This window comes from Sceloporus undulatus, chromosome 1 (assembly GCF_019175285.1).
Source record: "Sceloporus undulatus isolate JIND9_A2432 ecotype Alabama chromosome 1, SceUnd_v1.1, whole genome shotgun sequence".
In the NCBI taxonomy this organism is placed as follows: domain Eukaryota; kingdom Metazoa; phylum Chordata; class Lepidosauria; order Squamata; family Phrynosomatidae; genus Sceloporus; species Sceloporus undulatus.
This window is the reverse complement of record NC_056522.1, coordinates 53235631-53259265: the sequence shown is the minus strand read 5'-3', so window position 1 is coordinate 53259265 and position 23635 is coordinate 53235631. Positions and strand designations below refer to the sequence as shown.

At 42.3% G+C, this 23635-nt stretch overlaps 1 protein-coding gene across 1 annotated transcript in view; it reads left to right on the top strand.

Moving 5' to 3' along the window:
• DNAH8 (dynein axonemal heavy chain 8) overlaps nucleotides 1-23635 on the top strand; it is a 204000-nt gene that overhangs the window by 45025 nt on the left and 135340 nt on the right. Inside the window, 10 exon segments of the mRNA XM_042456521.1 lie at nucleotides 5259-5377; nucleotides 7309-7415; nucleotides 10560-10665; nucleotides 12572-12755; nucleotides 14776-14816; nucleotides 14818-14973; nucleotides 16073-16199; nucleotides 16736-16971; nucleotides 17055-17159; nucleotides 18832-18945. Coding sequence (XP_042312455.1) covers nucleotides 5259-5377; nucleotides 7309-7415; nucleotides 10560-10665; nucleotides 12572-12755; nucleotides 14776-14816; nucleotides 14818-14973; nucleotides 16073-16199; nucleotides 16736-16971; nucleotides 17055-17159; nucleotides 18832-18945 — 1295 coding nt within the window.

The window sequence follows — 23635 nt, the reverse complement described above, 5'->3', positions numbered from 1 at the left end:
GGCTAGCCTGAAGAAGGAGGCTCCTCCCTCCCTAACTGTCATCTTTCGGCCTCTGAGGGAGAGAGTAGGCTGGCCCAGTTCCATCAGGGGCTAGCCTGAAGAAGAAGAGCCCTCCCTCCGGTCCATCTGCCTTGGTCCAGGCCTCAGAGGGAGAGAAGAATGCTGGACCTGATTCCTCCCCTCCCTCACCATTCCCTTCTCCTTTTGTGTCGTGTCTTTTAGATTGTAAGCTTGTGGGCAGGGAACTGTCTGTTATCCCCTCTATTGTAAACCGCTCGGATTCCCAGTGATTGGGCGGTATATAAATAAAACCTATTATTATTATTATTATTATTATTATTATTATTATTACTGTGTAGTTTGAATTAATATTTCATGGCAGTACAGTTCCTGGGACTCTCTCTCATTCATCATTCAATACTGAAGCCAGCTTTAGGAAGATAGTGGAGCAGGGGAGGGATAAATACCAGCTAAACTGACAAGAAAAGCTAAAGCTCTTATTGCAGAGTGATAGAGAGAGAGTAAATTTGGGTAGCTGGACAAATAAATTGGGTTCCTATATTACTGAAACATGATTGAGAAATAATAGTGGCAGTAAGGTGTTGTTGTTTTTTACTGCTCCATCCTCATGCTAGGAATATACATGCTAATACATAACTGACTACCTTGAAGGTTATAGGAGCTTACTGGGAAAGGGAGGCTGGTAAACTAAATTTGGGGACTCATCAGTTTCACCTTGTATCTTTCCTATTAGTATGATGCCAGAATCCCCATCAGGATCCACCCTAACATCTTTGCTATGTCTCTGGCACCAAGGATGCTCCTGGTTTGGCTTCACATGGCATTAGCAAGAAAGCTCTGCCAGGGTAGCTAGTAAGCACATACCCTTGACATATCATTGCTGGCTTTTGAACTTTATCTTAGCTTCCAAAACAGCTTGCCATTTACTTGGCATGGGCTAGAGGTAGTGGTTCCAGAGAAAACAGTGCTACCAACAACACGCTTAGACTCCATGGAGCTAATTACATTCTTTGGAGTTGGGGTTGAATAATTACATGAAATGGGAATGAATTTTAAAATGTTAAATGACTGAAAACTCAATGTCAGTGCAGTATCACCTATACTAATAATATCTGTATGCAATAAAACCTGTATAAGGATTAGATTAGAAGTTTATTCATAATGTTCACCTTCACTAGTGGACTCAGTGAACTGGAAGAATGGGGAAACTGCATTTCCCATTCTACACAGTTGGGAAAACATTAAGTGTTCCTCATTGTGAAATGTCTTAGTCAACCAAATATGTAGAAAAACACTATTGTTACATTATTTGTAGGTTATTTCAAATTACGCAGGCATATGATATATGATGGAAACAGAATATGGTATAAAACATACTGACCCATGACAATTTGGTTGTTTTTATAGAAGCATTCTGCACTGTTTGCAGGCTAACAATATAAGCATTCATTCAGTTGTCAGTTCCAACTGCAATAGGCCCATTTTTAGTCAGAACTTGGTAAGTGATTACTTACTATTGGTTCCATTGATTAAAATGAGTCAACTCAGTTTGGAACTAACAGTGATTATTTTCTGATTTGTGTATAGGTACATTCAATTGAAATGATGGTTCTGTAAAAGAATACTACAACAAGCACACTTAATGCATATGTTCTTGAGCAGTTACCCATCCTGTAATACTGTATTTTGGAATTCCAGTGATCAAATAAGTACTTACTTCAGTTTCTTTAGTGTGCCTAAAAAAGGGGGATTAATTAATATTCTATTCTGAAATGTCTACAAGTAAAACCAGAGTGTGAATTAGTTATAGGTATAGTATAGTTGCTGCCTCATTTTTCAAAAGTAACTAAAATAGGTACTATTTTTCTTTCTTTTAATGTTCTGAATTCTTTAAACACAGATAGCTTGGATTAATATTTGAAATGCACACATGATAAATTTAAAATAATTTTGTCCATAGAATTATTATGTGCATGTAATGCTCTCAGACGCTTCTTTATTTTTCTTTACTATACCTAAGAGCAATGCATAATAACAACAACTACAATAAATCCTCCTCCGTTTTATTTCTATCCCACCTTTCCCCTAAGAATCAAAGCAATTTACAGGTTAAAAACACATCATTAAAAATTCACAAGATACAAAAACAAGAATAAAAAAATTAAAACGAGATTAAAACATACCTGTATCATCACATACACACCAGCACAACAATTAGCAGCCTCTAGTACATTGTTTAGATGAGAGGGACCTTGTACAGTCATTCATTCAATGTCCTTTGAAATAGAAATGTCTTTACTCATCTGCAAAAAGAGAGTAGGGAGGGTGCTAATTTAACTTCTCTGGAACAGAGTACCAGAGCCTGGTGTGAGGCTACTGAGAAGGTCCTCTCTTCATCTTCCCACCAGACGCACATGTGAGGGTGGTGGGACAGAGAAAGGCCTTCCTAGGAGATATCAAAGCATGGACTGACTCATATTATCCTTCAAATAATCTGGTTGTGAGCCACATAGGGCTTTATAGGTCAAAACCAGCCCTTTGAATTGTGCCTGGAAATGAAGTAGCAGTCAGTCAAGCTGTTGTATCAAGGGAGGGGTATGGTTTTGTTTTTTGGGGTTTTTTTTAGCCAGCCCTAGAGAGCAATCTGGCTGCAGCTCTTTGGACTAGTTGAAGTTTCTGAACGTTCTTCAAATATTCATGTAGACTGCTTTAAAGTAATCCAACTGGGATGTAACTAAGGCATCTGTCACTGAGGCCAGATCTGGCATCTCTAGGAATGGGTACAGCTGGTGTACAAGCTTTGACTCTGCAAATCTACTCCTGGTCTCTTCTGAAACTTGAACATCCATGCTCAAAACTGAATCCAGGAGCACACCCAAGTTGTGTTCATAGGGAGTGTAACCTCATGGAGCACAGGCTGAATCCCTATTCCTTGTTCTGTCCTTTGAATGATCAGGAGCACCTCTGTCTTGATTGGATTAAGTTCAGTTTATTTGCCCTCAACCAGTCCATTACTGACAACAGACAGTTTTACGGCTCCTTATTGTGCTGTGGAAAGGCAAGATTGAGGCTGTGGCATGTAGTTGCCGCGGCCCCGATCCAGCACTGAAAGGGGCGGTATGTTCAGCCCCTAAGTCAGAGGATACTTAAGCAGTTTTATTTCTGAAATTCAGAACAAGCTGTTCATAGCGGGCTGTTGAGTGGCCTGGATTTTCCTCCCTTGAGCCAGTATGTAAAAGAACCTTGCCCACTTGAAACAGCTGCTGACCTGCTCCTTGCAGAGGCAATGAGGCAGAGAAAAAAATGCTTTTGCTGCCTATGTTGTCACAGAGCAGCCCTCAGATAAGCTTTAGCTTGTGTTCAACCAGGCACAATGTTGTTCTAGTTATTCTCACTTGTTTTATCACCACTAGCTTCCTGAAAAACCTAGAGGCTGGTTAGGCTCCACTCCATGAGGGTATGTTCTAGAATGAGCATCTTCACAGCCCTGGGCATTTTTTCATTCCAGTTATTAGGCAGAACTTCAACAGGATCACCTATCAAGATATCAGGAAACTCCCCCAAAGCCATTGGGAATTCATCAGGTCTATAAAGCTCCTAGGGAGGACAATTTTAACAGGTCCTCCTCCTCCTCTGCAGAAGTTCTGAGTCCCAACAAGTCTAAACCCAACAAGGAAGTGATCTGTCCATGACAATGGAACTGTAGCTATTTTCTCCACTCCCAGATCACATCCACCCAACCCACTACAGAAATCAAGGTCCAGTGTGTGCCCAGTATCATGAGCAGGGCTGGATACCACTTGGGACAGACCCTTGGTTGCCACGACAGACATGAAGTCCTGAGCTGCTCCTAACAGGGCAGTCTCAGTGTAGATCAGTGCTTCTCAATTATTTTCTGTCATGCCCCCCCCCCCCCCCCCCCCCCACCACCATTCCCCATCCTCCCCCCCCCCCCCCCCCCCCCCCCGCACGACTGTAAATAGTATCATTTGTCTATAAAATTGTTATAAGTACACCTCTGCATAACAGTGCCTCGCGCCCCCCTTTACGGAGCCTCGCGCCCCCCCTGGGGGGGCCCGCCCCACTATTTGAGAAAGGCTGGTGTAGATGATGAAATCCCTCAGCCCTACAAGCCAGGACGATTTCATTATCAACTCCAAGATAACCCTGGCTAACTCAGGAAGGGATACTGTCGAGCAGCAGGGTGGGTGGTATACCAACAGAATGCCCAATTCGTCCTGGCTACCCAGCTTCAGATAAACACACGTGCACCCAGAAAACCTGGCCAGGGGGATGGAATTTCGATAGTCTACTGCATAGTCTACCTCTCCATCCCACAGGTTTTGCCTGCTGCTGAGCAAAGAACACTTGGTGGACAAAGTTGAGAGAGATTAGCCCTCCCAGCCTCATCCAGCCAGGTCTATGTGATACATGCCAGGATCAAGATCAAGTCCTGAATGACAGCTATCTTCCCATTCACTGACCTGGCATTCACCAATAGCATTTTCAACCCAGGGGTTCTGTAGCTGATACTATCCAGGTTATTTGAGTTGTGGGACAGTTTAAGGTCAAGAAATACCTTATTCCTGTCCCCTCAATTAAAGTGTAATTGTCCCCCCCTCTTCATATTTCTCCCTGCCATGTACCACTGTAATAGCTGCCTCCTCGGATCCAGTATATCCCATTCTCTTTTCAGAATATATCCTTCCTATGGTAGGAAGATGATAATGCCATAATAATAATAAAGTGCAAATTAATACAGTACAGCACTCCCCTGTATTTTAAGCAGTGTGACAAGCCCTTTGAGTTGCTCAAAGATGTCAAAAGAGCAAAATGCACAGGATTTCAAAACATGCCAGGTGAGATTTTTTAGTCCTATGCATTTTACTTAAAGACATCACACAGAAAAAACACATCAAAACAAGATTCCCAGAATAAACTCTTGTGTTTCTACTGCACAGTTAAAAGTACCACTGTACAACAATACAGTTCATGCAAATTTATTTACTGAACTATCAGCTCAGAAGTAAAAAGTATTAGATTATTCTGGACTAAATGGGGCTATTGAATTCTGAGAGTATCCATCCCTTTGCATGTAATAGAAGTAGTGGTAATGAAGATTAGCCATACAGCAGTAGAATAACCCTTCATTTCTAGGGACAGCATTCTCTTCCAGATACAAACTTTGGCATAGGTTTATTGATTAAATATAATTTCTTATATTTTATTTCCAACAGAAGGGAAACATGTAGCATTTGGAAGTTCACCAGACATGCAGAGGGCCAGTTCTGGATCTTCTTTAAAGCTTAGCAGTGAGGAAGCTGAAGACAGTGAGAAGGAAGATGAGTTTAAAAAGGTATTTAATTGCAAAGGACTAAGGGTATATACAATTCATCACTCTAGTAATTCAGACTTGCCAGGAAACCATTAAAAATACTACACAAATTGTACAGGTAATTCTCAGAGGTTATTTAGCCTTTTATTGATATATTTCATATCATGATACTGCTTTTATGAAGCAAACTAGAAACAAACATGATGCTAATGATCCTTCTATTTGAGTGATTTACAATCTAGTTGTGGCACGTGAGAAATGGCTCTACTGAAACTTTCCTCAGCCTATGTCTTTCCCAGAATAATTTCTTTCCACTGTTTTCCAGGTAAGGCTTACTTGTGGTCTTGGTGACCAACCAAGGGAAATCCTGAAAGAGCAGGAAGGGCTCATTATTCCAACCTCCCTGATCTCCTTTTTCATGAAATTCACCAACCACGTTTTATGTCTCATTTATATATTCTAAAACACGAGTCTGCTATTATCACATCCAGTTGGATTATGGGTGGAAACTGTAGAGCCCTACAGATGTTATTGGACTGCAACTTCCAGCAGCACTAGCCAACATATGTCATGGTGAGGAATGCTAGGAGCTGTAGGTTATCAAAATCTGGAGGGCTGCATAGTTTCTACCCATGAGTTAGACCATGTGCATCCTTTAACGCTCATATCTCTGCATCAAAGTACTCAATTATTCAGTTCCCCCAGGCCTGGTATCAAGCACAATGTAATGAATGCAGTCTGGATGACTGAATAGTGCATCACTGAATCATATCATGTAATGAAATCTCTTCAGCTCACTTCAGTATTTTAATAGTCAGGCAAAGGTTTCACAACCACAGTGACTTGGTGGCTGTGTCACCACCTAGGAGCAGAAACATGGCACATGGAGATAGGCATAGAAGAAAGACACAAAAATAAATTTTTTTGCCTTCTTTTTCTATGATGTTTTCATCATGATAATGTGCACTGGGTAAAAGATTCCAGCCACTACATTTCTTTTTTTAGGGAACTTGGAAACATTAGCTGAGCTCTTGCATAATTGGTGTCGCTATGATGTGGCTATGAGCTGGCTTTCAATCTGTCTTCAAAAACCCACCTTAAAATCCAGCTAATTGCACTCAGGGATGGCAAGTGGGGCTGAAGGGTCCAGTCCCCTTCCTGCTAGTAGTCTACAGTGTACTGAGGAGTTGTGATAGCACCTTGCAGAGGTCTTGTCTTCTGTTCATCACAGAGCCGACAGCTGGTAGGAGGGGGGTGGATGTATTATTATTATTTTTCACCACCCCACTTGCCATGACCCCAGGACTCCATCTTCCAATGTAGGTGGTTGGATTTTAAGGTGGGTTTGGAGGGCATTTACAATCATGGCAATGGTGTTACTATCATAAATGTGAATAGCGAATGAATAGGAATAATAACTGGCTAACAGTATGTCATAATTTTTTGGAACTAAAACTCCCAGAATCTTCTTATCCACCTTGGTGAGCAGTGGTGCTGGCTAGGGGACTCTTGGTACAGTTGTCTGAAAAATCAACTTTTCCTAGCTCTGTTCTTTCTTATATTAAAAAACCTATGCTGTGTTGATCTATTTAATCTCTTTGGTTACTGCACATAAATATGCTAAATAAAATTCCATCTCAGTCCTCTATGTGTTGATTTCAAAGAATATCTCACTGAGTTTAAAGCAGTGGAAGGCTTTTTGGATGTCTGAATAGGAGTTATCCTTTGTTGGATGTTCAAAAACTCTGGGTAAAATCTGATTTTGTCTTGCATAATATAAGATCTTCCTGTGAACCATTCATTCATAAATAAGACATTTACTAAATAAATTTAATTTGACTAAATAAAGAGCAGAGATTTAGTGTCGGCTGTTTTCATGTGTGATGTCAGCTATTGAATGACTGTAGTGTATATTAGAGAGGAATCTAAACTATTTTGTTTGTTAACTGCAGGAATGCAAGGAGGTAGTTGCATATTTTAGTCACCAGTTGTTGGATAGTTTGCAGAAAGCCACTCGCTTATCCTTGGATGCTCTTAAAAAAAGAATATTTGTTTCAAGGTATGTGAAAAAGGGTTCTACATGATCAGTAAAATTCAATACAGATGATAGCTGAAGTCCCTAAATCTCAGTGAAGTATATTTACCACACTCTGCCAGTGGAGAGGGAGACATCCAGGAATGGCTTAATTCCTTCTGCCATGCATGCAAGACAAGGAATTGTGTCATCTTAAACTGAGTTGCGTGCTAGTTCCTAGCTCCTTCACTCAGTTCATTTCCTTGCCTTTATCCAGACCAGATCATATCAGCCCTTCTTTGCTGATCCCTTTGGTGAATCTTTTTTTCCTTCGGTTGTATTGTTGACTAAATCCTTTACCTTCACTTTCTCTCAGGCCACTGCCCTTCAAAAACAGTCTGAACAACAACAACAACTTTAGGCTCATTCCCCTTCCCACTTTAAATCACCTTTTAAAATTTTTCTGTGTTTTTAATATTAATTTGCTATTTTAAATAGCCATACTTTCAGTTTTAAATTGTGGCAGTTATTTTTTTTTTCTTAAGTCCAGTTTTGTAGAGATCAGCTATCAAGATGAGGAAGGTTTCAGGGGCCATGGGAAAGCCCAACAGTTCCTGTAGTACCAAGTTCTTCTCTACGTCCATTTGCATGGCTATGGACAAGAAAGCCCTCTTATGTGCCTCCTTAGGTGCTGTAAAGAGGCCTGCTCCTCTGTCTGCTCCACCATCATGACTGCCTCCTTGTGCTGCCTTCATGAGTGTCGAGGCAGGTGTGATTGATTTGTGGGGCAATCTCCTCAAGTTCCCTTGGCACCCTGACTATCTTTCATGGAGCCACCTGCACTGGTGGGGAGGAGTGAAAGCCACCCGATCCCTCCTTAGGTGATCAAACTCTCAGTTCTGCCATGGCTGAGTGGATTGAGATCATGGTCACTGTTACATTGGGTCTCCCTGGGGGTGCATCTGAGACAAGGGGACAAGAATAGTGTCCCTGCAACTTCTCTTCTTCCAAACCCCAATTCTGGCAGGGGGGCTGTGAAAAGATGTTTCAGCTGTCAAAGCAGCTGGAGGGAAAGAGAACTAAAACATTTTCTAGTCAGGATTTCTATGAAGGTCCTCAAACCATCTCCCAGTCTTTCCCAGAAATCATGACAAGAAGCTTTGCAAAAACATTGCAGCTATTAAATAATCAAGGGGGATCTTGGGAAGAAACTGCAATGTCTTTTTACAGCCTCTAGTTAGACTTTACGTGAAAGATTGCAAGGGTGAAGTTACAGAAGTTTGAAAGCTAACCAACTAATTTTTATTTTTCCTGCAACTTCCCTCCCCCACAACCACCAGCCCTGAGAAGTGATTGTGAAAAGAAATTTCAGCTATCAGACCAAATGGGGAAGAAGTAAACTGATATGACTTTTCACAGCTTCCACTCAAGATTTCTGTGAAAGACAGGGGCTTGGGAGGAAGGAAGTTTGAGGATTTATAGAAACTAGATCATAAACTGTGAAAAATCCACAACTCCCCTTGCTCAATTTTTCACAGAAATCCTAACTAGAGACTTTGAAAAGACATTTCAACTGTCAAATCAGCTGATGGGAGGAGGAGACTGAAATGTCTTATCACATCCTCTAGTTAGGATTTCTATGAAACACAGAGGAGAGGAAAGCTGTGAGAAAAATAGAAACTGTCAAACATCTGCAAATTCCCCTGTCATTTTTCACAGAAATTCTGACTATAAGCTTTGTGAGATGCTTCAACTGTAAAACCAGCTGGAACAGAAGAAGAAACTAAAATGTCTTTTCACTGCCTCTTGTCAGAACTGGGGCTTGGGAGGAGTTGCAAAACTAAATCATCAGCTGCCAAACATCCACAACAGAAATCCTGGGTAGAGGCTACAACTCTTGCCTTGAAGAAGGAATAACACAAAATGGATGTCCAGGGACTCTAGGTCATCCAGAATGTCTAAGGCTCTCTTTATTTTCTACCGAGTACTGTGGGGGAGGCCTCAACCTCTATGCTCATTAGATGGCTTAAGCCAGTATTTCCCAAACTTTAGTCTTCCAGATGTTTTGGACTTCAGCTATCATAATTCCTGATTGTTGGCCAAACTGGCTAGGGCTTCTGGGAGGTGAAGTTCAAAACACCTGGAAGACAAAAGTTTGGGAAACACTGGCTTAAGCCATGGATTTTCCCTTCATATGAATCACTGATACCTCCACAGGGTGTTACAGCACATGCAGCCAGATCTGCTGTCACCTGAATGGCATTTTCAAACAATGCAACCCTGGAAGAGTTTTACAGAGCTGCTACCTGGACAAATCCTTCCACCTTCATCAAACACTATAAACTGGACAGTTTTGCATCTGCAAGAGCCTTTTTTTGGCAGGAGGATCCTTAAGCAAATGGTTTCCACCTACTCCCCCCCTCCAATTTTGCTTCTTTGCCATTTTTCCTTGCCCTACACAACTAGAGGCTTGGGTGTGTCTCATTCCTAGATGGCCCCTTCTCCTCTGGCAGAAAATAGCACATTGGGAATGTACTGTGAAGGTCCTTTCTTGCCAAGGATAAGGAGACATCCACCCCATCCTCTCGTTGGCAAGAGGTTTCTGCCATATTTTTGGTTATATGTCTGGCATTTGCATGGATCTGAGCAGGGAAGGAAGGAGCTAACAAGCCTCAGTTAAGATGATGTCATTCCTTGCCTTGCCTTAGGAGTTAACCTAACCTGGACGCTTCCTTGTCATTGGCAAGAATGGACCTTCACAGGAAGTTCTCAATGTACTGTTTTTCCTAGTCTGAGAAAACACTGGTACTTTGGTTGCCAGCAGCTGAAGAAAATAAATAAGGAGATTCCAAGGGAGTTGACCATGTATTCTTCAACACCAAAGAATAATGTTAGGCTTCACTTTTCATCAAATTGCAGAAGCTGCAGCCCCTAATTCTTTCATGTCCTCATGTTGTTATTAGTTGTGTCTTGATATAGACAGTAATAAAAATAACTCTGGTGGTTACATCTTGAATTAAAATGTTAGTTTATAAAAATATGTATTAAGATATGCCAGATCAGAAAGTGAAAGGTTTCTTTTCCCACATGGGCAAACTATATCAGAGAAGGTCCAAAGAAGCACATCCTCCCATTTTGTCCTTATGTTTATTTTAATACACAGCATTAACATCCCATAATTTTTTCCAGCTCCAGTTCATTTGGACGACCACCTTATTTACCTCAAACAACTACAAAAACTGAAGATGTTATTTCACTTCTAAAAGCTGAAGTACATTTAGCTATTCCACATGTGGTAAGTGATTTATACAACCAAGAAAACATCATCTGAGAATTTCTTTTGAATATTTTCATTTATGGAGTGATTTTCAATGTCCCATGTTTTATTTGCAACAATGCACACTAAATATGAAGGCGATGAGAAGAAACTACAGGAGAGAACTAGACTGATAAAATGAAATAGAACAAGGATAAGTATAAGAGGAATGGAGTACTAAACTCACCAATATAAAATAGAAATATCAGTTACATGTGTGCTGTGACGTAAATTCCTCCCCATAAAAGCTCAGCCTGCAATAAACTGAGTTAAGGTACTTCAGGGCTATTTGACATCTCTCTCTACAGCTCACAAAGGTGGTGAAGACAGAGGCAAAACTGGAGATGTATGGCATGCCTTTGCCATAATGCCTATATATATTGAAAATAAAAATAACACATAATGTTAACATATTTTGAACTTTCCTTACACTGTTTTACTGGCTGCTGACTGTAGGGGTGGAGGAGCCTAAAGTAACAATCATAGCATTATACTTACTAGAAGTTATAAAGGAGGGAGAGGAAAAAATGGGGGATGGAACAGCCATGAACAGAATGTAAAAAGGATCTGAAAATAATTTTAGAGCCACAGCTCTTAAGCCATGAGTTAGAAGTAATATAGGCTGTATCTGCACAGCAGAAATAATGCAGTTTGACACTGCTTTAACTGCTGTGGCTCCTGTTATGGAATCCTGGGATTTGTAGTTTGTTGTGGCACCAAAGCTGTCCAACAGAGAAGGCTAAATATTTCACAAAACTACAGGCCCGGTACAGATGGACGTTTTAGACGCCGTCATCACATGCTATTGGTTGGCTTAGGGCAGAGCGCCCACACGCCACGCAACCCTTTCATGTGACAAGGGTGCCGCCATTGTTACATAAGTGCTGCACAGCGTCCACACGGCGCCGTGTGGCACTTGCATAACAAGTGTACCAGTGGTTCACTTGTTACCCCACCACTGCGGCTTCAAAAGGAGTCGCTTTTTGTGGCTCCTTTTTCCGCTGGCAGGAAGCCTTGCGGTTTGGTGGCTGAGGCTTCCCTCTGGTGGAAAAACAGGTGCCAGCAGGCTGCCCTTTTTGAGCGGTCTGTACCACACCTATAAGTCCCAGAATTCCATAGTATTGCACCATGGCAATTAAAGCAGTGTCAAACTGCATATTATTTTTTGCAGTCCTGTTACTAGGGATGGGTAACAAGGGCATAGTCTATTGTATCCACAACAGAGAATTAAAGTAGTTTGACACCATTAACTGACATGACTCTATCCTACAGAATCTTGGAATTTGTAGTTTGATGAGCTATTCAGCCTGGTCCATCAGAAAGCTCTGGTATCTCACCAAACTATACATCCCAAGATTATGTAGGTTAGATTCATGGCAGTATGAATTTAATTCTGCAGTATGGATACACCCGCAGTTACCTTTCAAATGAGAATGAAGTTTTATCAGTGTAACAACTAATGTTTTCAATTTACCAGTTTTAAAGACGTTTTTATCAGAATGTGTAATATTTTATGTCATTCTCTTGTAAATACTATTTATTTTATATCCCTCTTTTCTTTCAAATGGGACTCAAAGTAGCTTGCACTGTATATTAAAACAAAATAGCTAAAATGATCTGTATTCAAAAAATTAAACATCAACCCAGTTGAAAACATTTTTTTAGAACAGTTAAAAACACATACCATATACATATGAAAAATCAGCACACCGATTGCACTACCCGGTCCAGTTAAAAGCTGAAGGCCTCTTTAAATGCAAAGCTTTTTGCCTGTTGGCATGCTTTTTGTTGTATAGGTGAGGCAAAGTTTGCACAATCAAATCAATTGTTCATCTGAATTTCAGGGTGTTGCATTGTGTTTAATAAAAATCATTGTTTTGCATAGGTGATGATTCCTAGTTTAGATGATATCCAGCAAGCCATCAATCGCATGATTCAATTGACACTTGATGTAAGCCGTGGTGTTGCACACTGGGGACAGCAGCACTTGATGAAATCTTCTAACAACATGGAAGGCACCCTTGGTCCAACACCTAGCTCAATAGCAAAAACAGGCAAAAAGGAAGAAAGTGAGACAGTTGCTTGATCTGTTTTTCCTTTATAAAAAATACATTGCATTTAATGTGCATCTAAAATTTCAAAGCTGTTCTTTGAAACTATACTTGACCCAGGAGAAACTAGCACCATAATCCCATGTATGTTTACTCAGAATTACGTATCACAGTGGTCAGTGGAGCTTGATTTTAGATAATTATTCCAGACGCAATACAAGGTGTTGGTTATTACCTTTAAAGCCCTACATGGCTCAGGCCCGAGTTACTTGCAGGAACGCCTCTCCCTACATAATTCGCCCCACACACTTGGAACATCTGGGAAGAATTTGTTGGAATATCATAATACTCGATTAACCACAACTTCCCATAGAGCATTTAATGCCGCAGCCCCTGAATTATGGAATAGTCTGCCAGAAGAGATCTGTCTTATTACCACCTTAGATGCCTTTAAGAAGGCACTTAAGATGGATCTCTTCCAATGGGCTTATCCATCAGATTTTGTGTATTGATGATGTTTAAGGCTCCACCCTAATTAAGATGGTATATGATTTGACGATTGGATGTTTTAAGGAACTAATAGGGATGTGTAATTCAGTATTAGTATTTTAATTATTGTTTGGATTGTTTTGTATTATTTTAATGATGTAATCCCGCTTTGATCCTTGGAAAAGGCGGGATATATAAATAAAAATTATTATTATTATTACTTTAGCCTAATTCTATATTACATAAACAAAATGTTTATTATCAAAATATTCATGCTGTTGTCCTAACTTTAGTACATAGCTAAAGGCATTGCAAGTCAAAGATGACTATCGTAATGGTGGCAAAGGAAGAATAGCTTTTAGCATTACCCAGTTGTGGCTCATTCATTGTAAAATACAAGCAGATTTGATTTCTCATGCTTTGGTTTTTTCCTGTGTTTACTGTCCTCTGTGTTTCATCCACACCCATGATCACAGCTGGTGTGAGTAGCCTCATTGGAACAGTAAAACTATCTTGAATGGCATCTTATAACTCTTTTAAAAATATTATAAATAGTGCTAAAACGTTTGTCCTAGGTTGCTGCAAATGAGCACAATAAGAGCATAATGCTATAGTATTAAGTTTTGTACTATGCTCTTATAGATCAGGATCCCACATAATACTTTCAGAGCATAATACTCCAAAAATGCAGTTCCATGTCTTCCTCTCCCCAGAAGGCAAATTCCAAGCAATAGAGTCCATTGCCATGGAATTTTCATGGCAGGGGGAGAGCAAGAGATCCATGCTCCACAGCCAGATTGAAAGAGCCAAAGTCCCACTTCCACAGAACATACTTGCTGGAAATCAGGGACAGTGATGCTAGCTCCTTGATTCAGGCTCAGGATCTGAATCAGATCTTGACCCACAGTCAAGGTCTGATGGTCATTTTAAAATTAGTATTATGCTGTTATAGTGCAGATACCAGCCATTGTAGAATGTGTAGCTAGCAAATTATTTTAACACTTAACAAATAAATAACTGAGAATCCTAAAATGGTGGTCACCAAAGTGTTGTAATGACTCTTTGCTGAGCTGTGGCAGGTTCATATACTGAATTATTCGTGTACAAAATTATTACTGCCCACATTAAAAATCATGAAAGAGGAGCACTAAAGACATCTACAAGTGTGCAGGGTGTGCTATTTCTTCTTTGCGGGGGGGAGTTTTCCCATTAAGAACTTTGGTCAGTAGGTAGGGTATAAATATTCCAATCCCAGTAGGAGTAACAATATCATAAATAGTTGGTGTTATAGTGATTGCTTCTGGAAAATATATAACATGACAAAGTGAAATAGTGAAGTACAGACCATCCCTACCTGGCTATAGTTTTTTTAAAAAAATAAAATGTAATTAAATCCCATTAAAATGCTTTTCTGAACTTTCCCCCCTGAAAGACATAAAAAATTAATATTGTAGATCTTTGCTGATTATGGGTTTGATCTCTTTTGATATATGGGGTGAGAGTGTGAAGAGAAACTACAGAATTTATGTTACAAACTATATTTTTTCAGAACCACCTGAAGATGCATTTCCCATGAGAAAGTTAAGGAATTTTTTATCCAGGTGTTGCAGAACACAAGGATATTTCCAAATTAGTTGTTGTTCTGTCCTCATCAGTAAACTCAGTACGAAAAGCTGCTAGTGAAGCATTGCAAGACTTTCAAAAATATAAAGCTCTGTGGACAGAAGATAGGGATGGTAAAGTTCAGGTAAACTAAATTCTAAGCATTGCATTCATTTTTGTAAGAGATTTCTTTGCCCAAAGTGGTTTATGACATTTTTCAGTATTATTCTGCAGATGAAGGAAATTGTACTAAACCTCTTAGTTTTCAGTAGCAAAGTTCTATGAAATGCATATTTCTAAATATTATTGTTTGCTCAGATTAAACATCAAAATGTAACAGTGAGCCTTTTTAGCCCCAGTATCAGATATGGTATTCATAACTGTACTGAGCTAATGGAGGTCTCCCGTTACGTTGTTTGACATCTACATAACCAAGCTGTTTCCTCACTAGTTGTTTTTCTGGATTTCTCTCTCTCTTTTTTTGGAATGGACATTAATGCTTTTCAAATTTACTTGTGGGAATCACAAAAATGTTCTGCTACACCATTACATTTCATTTTTGTTTGGCCATAAGGACCTGGCTTGCAATCCCCCCCCCCAAACTTAAACACCATTGCTGCACCATCTTGTGCAGTATAGACTAGTATAGGAAGCACCGTTGACACACTGTTGTTGGGAAGAGTGGTCCATAAAGCAGTCATTGATGATACTTTCATTTCTAACTCTATCCTCCAACTTGTAGTGCTTGAACTTCCCTCTGAATTGCCTCACAGGTGATATTCCTTGGTCTCTTCCCAATTTGATAATAATAGCCTTCAGCTCAGAAGCTTTATCCCAACTCATCTCCTGAAAGATGACAATGTGGGATCTGCATAAAAGGAATCCCCTCAGATTCTGTCCTCCTTATCCCAATGCATATGTGACAGCATGCATATGTTCCCCCAGCATAGTATTGTATCATTTTTGTGAGATTGAAATGGAAGTGCAGAGAGTTGTGCTGCAAGCTGAGGCATTAAGAGCTGACCTGGCCTCAGGTCATGTTTGGCCTGATAGTGAATAAATGGCAGAAGATAAAGAGAAGAGGAGTGGGAGGAACAGTGCAGGAGAAGTGAACATGGCATGAGCAAGGCTGAATGTATGTGTATCTGATTCCTTTTATCATTTGTAAATAGTAATACAATAGTATTGATGGTTTTAACAGCATAAAATAATATATGTTCCTATTCATTTTCAATCTGCCATAGCAATTTTTAGCCAGTAATCCCTCCCTCACTGAGATCAGGGCAGAAATTCTTCATTATGCTACCTTTGAACAAGAGATAGAAGATTTAAAACCTACCATTTCCGTAGGCCCCATTGAATTAAATACAGGTATGAAATTAATTTTATTTATGGTAATAAAATATATAGGTATGTACATGAAATATTTAATTTGCCTTTTCAGTGGTGAATATTAGTATTGGCAAGTATAACTACTATAACAGTGCACGCTGAATGTATAAGATTTGAAAAGAAACAATTCACTTGTAGATAGCTTTAAATATTGGCTGCAGGCTCCCCTCCAGGGGCTGCCGGAGTAGTTGGCATGTCCCCTGGGCTCTCTGCATCTCAGCTTCTTCAAACTCAGAGGACATACCTGGATCCTGGAGGCAGTGCATGACAAAAGGTCCTCTGGCCTCATCATATGTGGATGCATAGCCTTCAGGAGTTGCTGAAGAAATAGAAACCCAGAGTTGTTGGGCATGCAAAACTAAGGCATGCAACTTGGGTCACAGCCTAAAGCTCATAGTCTTCCTGATGGTATTGTTCTGTTCTAGTTATTTGTGCAGTTTCTTTGAATATGTGGTCTACAAAACGCAATTGCTTTGCATATGCAATATAATCTTGATTACCTAATTTATTAACAGGACCAATGAAACTGGCACTCTCTATAGAAGCAAAAGCATGGAAAATGTTGCTTTGCCGCTACTTAAATGAAGAATATAAGAAGAAAATGCAAGACATGATAACATTTATAACAGAATATTTGAAAAAACTATCTCGACCAATTCGAGATTTAGATGATGTCCGATTTGCTATGGAAGCTTTATCTCATATACGTGACAAGGAAATAGAAATGGATATGACTATGGGACCCATTGAAGTAAGTTGCTTTGCAAATAGGATCTGAAATGCAAATAATGTTTTTTACAACATGAATTATGAGGCACTCTCCTTCATTTTTAGGAAGCCTATACTATTTTAAACAGATTTGAAGTTGAAGTGACAAAGGAGGAATCAGAAGGTGTTGATACTTTACGGTATTCTTTTAACAAACTACAGAGCAAGGCAGTAAGTATATAAATGTATGCTGCAAGCTTCAGTTAATGGTTAATATAAAATGATTATTATTGTATATACCTGACTATGTCGACCTCATCTATAAGTACTGGGTAGGTTTGGGGTTTACAGGTGGTGATGTAAGGATACAATATTTTGTTTTCAGAGAAACCAAAGGCACCCATTGAACAAACTATTGTAATAATAATAATAAAAAAACAAGCTCTAATTTTACAACCATGTTAACAAGATTATTATGGAGGACCATATGAAAATCTTTACTGAAATCAAAATTCACTACATTCACAGCATCCCCTTCAGCTACTAGTAACACTGTCAAAAAAGAGAGAGAGAGCGACAGAGACAGAGACAGAGAGACAAGATTATTCTTGTATGACTAGGTTTTTAGAGATTCCTATTGGTTCTTTGTAATGGGGATTTTTCCCCTAAATGATTCTATGATTCTAAATGGTCACAAGATGACTATTTAATTGTCTGTTCTGGAACCTTTATTGGCATCAACATAAAGGTGACTAGTTGATAGCTATTTTCTTCTTTTCCCTCATTTTGGAAGAGGGACACCATCTTCAAAATAGAGCTCCCTACTCTAGTTTGCAATGATGCCATCTGTTTTCCAAGAACTTTCAAAGATTACCGATAGAGGCTCAGAGATTACATCTATAGATTTCTTTACTACTTCTGGATATAGTTCATTTGGCATTGGAGAGGTTCATTCATTTAAAGTAGTGGTGTGTTCTTGTACCACTTCTTTATCTGTCTTAAACATTTATTCCATTTACACAGGGTTGAGCACTGTTTTTCTTTTTGGGAGAAGACAGAGGTAAAGTAGGTATTAAGCAGTTCCTCTTTCTCCCCTGAATACTCACTGTTCATCATCAGGCTTCAAACGTACTTGGAAAACCTCTATTGTTTTTAACCACTCTTGTAGTCTGAACTAATTCTGAGTTTCTTTCAAACTGTTTCCATAAAAGTATTGGCTACTTTTGCATTTCTCACACATGCTCCTTTTAAGCCTTTGTTCAATCAAAAGGTCTGTATGCATCCATCCTGAATTCTTTAGAAGCTTCATACTTTTCTTTCTTGCTGGAATTGTTTGCGATTGTGTCTTCAATATTCCCCTTTAAGAAACTCCCAGACATCATAACCTTCTTTTTTCCTAAAGTATTTCTGACCACGAGATCTCACTCACACATTATTTACTTAAGATTATTGAAAGTGGCTTTCTTAAAGTTCAGAGTGTATATCAGCTTTCTCTTTCTTCTGTATGATGAATCTGAGTAAGGCACATCCATCCTGGGTTTCCACTACTTCCACATCATTAATCAGTTCTTACCTATTGCTGAGGACCTATTTCTGAGGTCCAAAATAGTTTATTCCCTTGTCACTTTTCATTTCCAAACCAGCCTTATACTCTTGTTTCCTTCGGAACCTAGATACACACTTGCTCCTTCGGGGTTTTAGCTTTCTATGATTTTTCTGGTCATATGTTCCAGAATCCTTCTGAGCAGTAGCTTTTCAAAAGAAAAAAAGACTGACAATATCTGTCTTTTAAGTCTTTGGATTTTCTAGAGATAGGTTTGGTGACATTAGAATAGATAAAATGGGTATTCTGTGGCTATTATGTCTTATTCTTACGACTGGTGAATATATATTTCCCTTTCAGGCCGGTGTTCAAGATGAACTAATTCAAGTTCAGCCCAAGTTTAAGGGTCAGCTGCTGGAGGCTGTTGAGGTTTTCCGTGAGGACGTGTCATCGTTTGAAACAGCATATGAAATGGTAATTTCTTTGAACAGTTTGCAGAGAACACTGTGTATTGTGAACTGTCTCATTTGATTTTGTCTTCCCTGAAAGAAAACATAAAGGTTTAGAAAAAGCAAGTGGGCTTGAAAATTTAAATTGCAGTCATTTATGATTATAACATGAACAAACAGCTCTGTCAAAATTAATTTTGCTGCTATTCCATTAAGATAGAAGAAAAAGTATAAAGGAAAATGTCCATCTACTTACAGGCACATAGGGTTAAGACATTACATTATTCTTCTGTAGTGGTTTTGCAATCTGTACATTAATGGAATCTAAGAAAGGGGCATAGGATCCAGTATAGAAGAAAAAACTATTTATTATTGTACAGTCTGATGATGTGGACAGGATCCTTAAAAGGTGAAAGCCACCACATGTGTCTTAGACCCTTGTCCATCTTGGCTTATTAAATAGGCCAGAGAGGGACTGGCTGAGTGGATAAAGGAGGTAGTCAGTGCCTCCCTACAACAAGGCAGAGTTCCATCTTACCTAAAGGAAGCAGTTGTGAGGCCTTTGTTAAAAAAGCCACCCTTGAATCCCACTATAATGAATAATTATTGGCCAGTGTCCAATCTACCATTTTGGGGCAAGGTTTTGGAACATGTGAGGGCTTCCTAACTCCAGGGGTTTCTGGATGAAACGGATTATCTATCCATTTCAATCTGGTTTCAGGCCTGGAGATGGAACACAGACATCCTTAGTCACCTTGGTGGACGACCTACGCAGGGAACTGGACAGAGGCAATGTGTCCCTGTTAGTTCTGCTGGACCTCTCAGAGGCTCTCAATACCAGCGACCATGGTATCCTTTTGGGCCGCCTCTCTGGGACGGGACTTGGAGTTACTGTTTTAATAATAATAATAATAATAAAATTTTATTTATACCCCGCCCTTCCAAATAGATCAGGGCGGCTTACAAAAGCACCTTAGTGCAGCAAATACAATATAAAACAGATTAAAAACAGCATCATTTCTACATAAAAACAATAAAAACCCCTTAGCCCAACCTCACGGCCACGAGTGAGGAGGGAGGCCCATAGGATGTTTGGTCGGGGAATGCCTGGTTAAATAGGAAGGTTTTGAGTCCCTTCCTAAATTGGGCCAGGGTGGTAGATGAGCGGAGCTCTATGGGCAGCGTGTTCCAAAGGGCTGGGGCAGCTGTGGAAAAGGATCTTCTGGCCGTAACGGCCAACCTTGCCCCAGGCACCTTCAGGAGTTGCTGCCCAGATGTTCTGAGGGTGCGAGGCGGAATGTACGGGGAGAGACGGTCCTTCAGGAATCCTGGGCCCAAGCCATTTAGGGCTTTATAGGTGATAACCAACGCCTTATATTGAGCTCGGAAGCGAATAGGCAGCCAATGGAGATCTTTAAGCACCGGTGTTATATGGCTGGTCCTGGAAACGCCAGTGACCAGCCGTGCTACCATGTTCTGCACTACTTGCAGCTTCCGAGTGTGGTATAAGGGTTGCCCCATGTAGAGTGCGTTGCAGAAATCCAATCTCGAAGTTACCAGAGCGTGTACAACAGTTTCAAGGTCCCTCTGGGCCAGATATGGGCGCAGCTGGCGAATCAGCCGAAGCTGATAACAGGTACTCTTGACCGTCGCATTCACCTGAGCAGTCAGGTGAAGGGACGAGTCAAGAAGCACCCCCAGACTGCGCACGGAATCCTTCACAGGGAGCGTGACCCCATTCAGGACAGGTGGAACCACCGCCATTCCTGGACCAGGGGGACCTATCACTAGTAGCTCCGTTTTCTCTGGATTAAGTTTGAGTCGGTTTTCCCTCATCCAGCCCATTACTGACTCCAGACAGGCCACGAGAGGAGAGACGCCATCCCCAGTCACTGCATCAGTCGGAGACATAGAGAAAATAATTTGGGTGTCATCAGCGTACTGATAACCCCGCGCCCCATGTCTCCGGATGATCTCTCCCAGCGGTTTCATGTAAATGTTAAATAGCATGGGGGACAGAATGGCTCCTTGAGGGACCCCGGTTTTAAGGGCCCGCTCGCTGGAGCACACGTCCCCCAGCTGCACCATCTGGGACCTCCCGGAGAGGTAGGAACGGAACCACTGAAGCGCAGTGCCCCCAATCCCCACCTCAGCCAGGCGTCCCAGAAGGATACCATGGTCTATGGTATCGAAAGCCGCTGAGATGTCCAAGAGCACCAACAGGGACACGCTTCCCCTGTCGATGCCCAGACGGAGATCATCGACCAAGGCGACCATGGCCGTCTCAACCCCGTGACCCGCCCGGAAGCCAGTTTGAAATGGGTCCAGATAATCCGTTTCATCCAAGACCGCCTGAAGCTGGATCGCAACCGCTCTCTCGATCACCTTCCCCAAGAATGGTAGCAGTGAAACAGGCCGATAATTATTATGTACCAGGGGGTCAAGGGAGGGCTTCTTTAGGATCGGTCTTACGATGGCCAATTTAAGATCCGATGGAAATCGCCCTTCCCTGAGAGAGGTGTTAATTATCCGGCGTAACAATGTCGTTACCACCGGTCCCCCCTGGGCCGCTAACCACGAGGGGCAGGGATCAAGAGAGCAGGTCGTTTTCCGAACACTTCCGAGGATCTTGTCCACATCCTCGGTACTCACCAACTCAAACTGATCCAGTGTAACACAGTCCACGGAGGCTCTGGACACTCCTACCCTAGGTTCTGCATTAACGTCAGCGTTCAGACCTTCGCTTATGCGAGAAGTTTTATCCACAAAAAAGTCATTGAAAAGGTCACAGCAGGCCTTAGACGGTTCAAGGATCTGGTTCAGGGCAGGAGGGAGCTGAGTTAGCTCCCTGACCACCCTGAACAACTCTGCCGGACGTGACTCAGCGGACGCAATACGAGCACCATAGAACGAATTCTTTGTTGCTCGTATTGCCTCTCCATAGTCCTTCAACAGCCGGTCTAGGAGAGTCTTGTCGTCTAAGCGAAGGTCTTTCCGCCAACGGCACTCTAGTCGTCGCAGAACCCGCTTCCTCGCCCGGAGCTCTTCCGTATACCAAGGCTTACGATTGGAAGCGGGCCTGAGAGGACGCTTGGGAGCGATTCTGTGTATAGCCCCAGAGAGACCGGTATTCCAGATACCGGTAAGGGCATCAACAGAGTCGCCGTCATTTCCAACCGCAAGCCCCTCTAAGGCTTCTTGGAACCTCTCAGGTTCCATCAGCCTTCGAGGGTGGACCATCCTAACTGGTCCACCACCCCCGGGGGGGATCTGGGTAGAGGCCTTGATTTTCACCTCTACCAGGAAATGATCCGTCCATGGCAAGGGGGGAAATATTAGCTATTTCCACCCACGGATTTTCCGCATCCGAACAGAAGACCAAATCAAGTGTATTACCCGCGCAATGCGTGGGACCCTGTATCAGCTGGGACAGGCCCATGGCAGCCATGGTATCCATGAATTCCCGAGCCGCACCGGGTGGAACGTAGCTGGCCGTGAGGGAGATGTTGAAGTCGCCCAGGACAAGAAGCCTGGGCGTCTCCAACATCAGTTCAGCAACCAGCTGTGTCAGCTCGTTAAGGGAGTCCGCTAATGCACGGGGTGGCCGATACACCAGCAGAATCCCTAGACTGTCCCTAGCCTTTAGGGTCAGGTAAATACACTCAATATAGGAGGTCTGTCGGATGTGGTTCCTGGTGAGGGACGCAGTGTTCCTATGTACCAAGGCCACACCCCCCCCCCCGCCCACCTAACCTGCGCTGGTCCTTCACCGAGTACCCAGCAGGCAGGGCCTGAGCCCACACAGCATCCCCTTCAGGCCCCAGCCAGGTCTCGGTAATGCAAGCCAGGTCACACTTCGAGTCCTCCAGGAGATCCTGGAGGATGTGGGCCTTGTTATTAACAGACCTGGCATTGCACAGGAGCAGCGACAGGGTTTGTGGCACGGTTGGAGAGACCCTCAGGTCCTTCAGGCTGGGAGGGGGACAGGAAGGCGTGATAGATATGAAGCATCTATCCTGCCTTCCCCTGGAACGGGAGTCCCTTCTCCCACCGCCATACCTCCCCCTGCCCCACACTACCTCAATCGGAGCCCCGCCCTCCCCGATGTCATCCCTGGCCCCGGCATCCCCCGCATCCCTAATCTCCCCCCACCCCCCTATGGCAATTGATGGAGCAGAGGGCAGCCACGTTAGGCATCCTCATGCTCCCTGGGCAACCAAACCTTCCCACACCCAACCAGAGCTGCGCAGCTGCGCAGCAGCGCAGCTGCGATGTTTCCCCAAGTCCAAGGGCGGCTCCCCCGGGGCGGTGCGCAGAAGCGCACCTCCGAAACCACCGGGAGAAACCGCCCGGCAAAAGGGGTGCAGTCCGACGACGACGGCGGCAGCAACAGCGTCCGGAGCGGAGGCAGAGGGGGCGTGTCGGGAGGGTCCGGCGGGCCGGCTTTTATCCCCGCCTCTCTCACTGGCGGGGCTCCTCCCAGACTTCCCCCCAGATGGTCCTTAAAGGGCCTGCGCTCCCCAACTGGCCGCCAAACGCCAAGGCCAGACTGTCCCGGTCACAGAGGGGATGTTTCCCCAAGTCCAAGGGCGGCTCCCCCGGGGCGGTGCGCAGAAGCGCACCTCCGAAACCACCGGGAGAAACCGCCCGGCAAAAGGGGTGCAGTCCGACGACGACGGCGGCAGCAACAGCGTCCGGAGCGGAGGCAGAGGGGG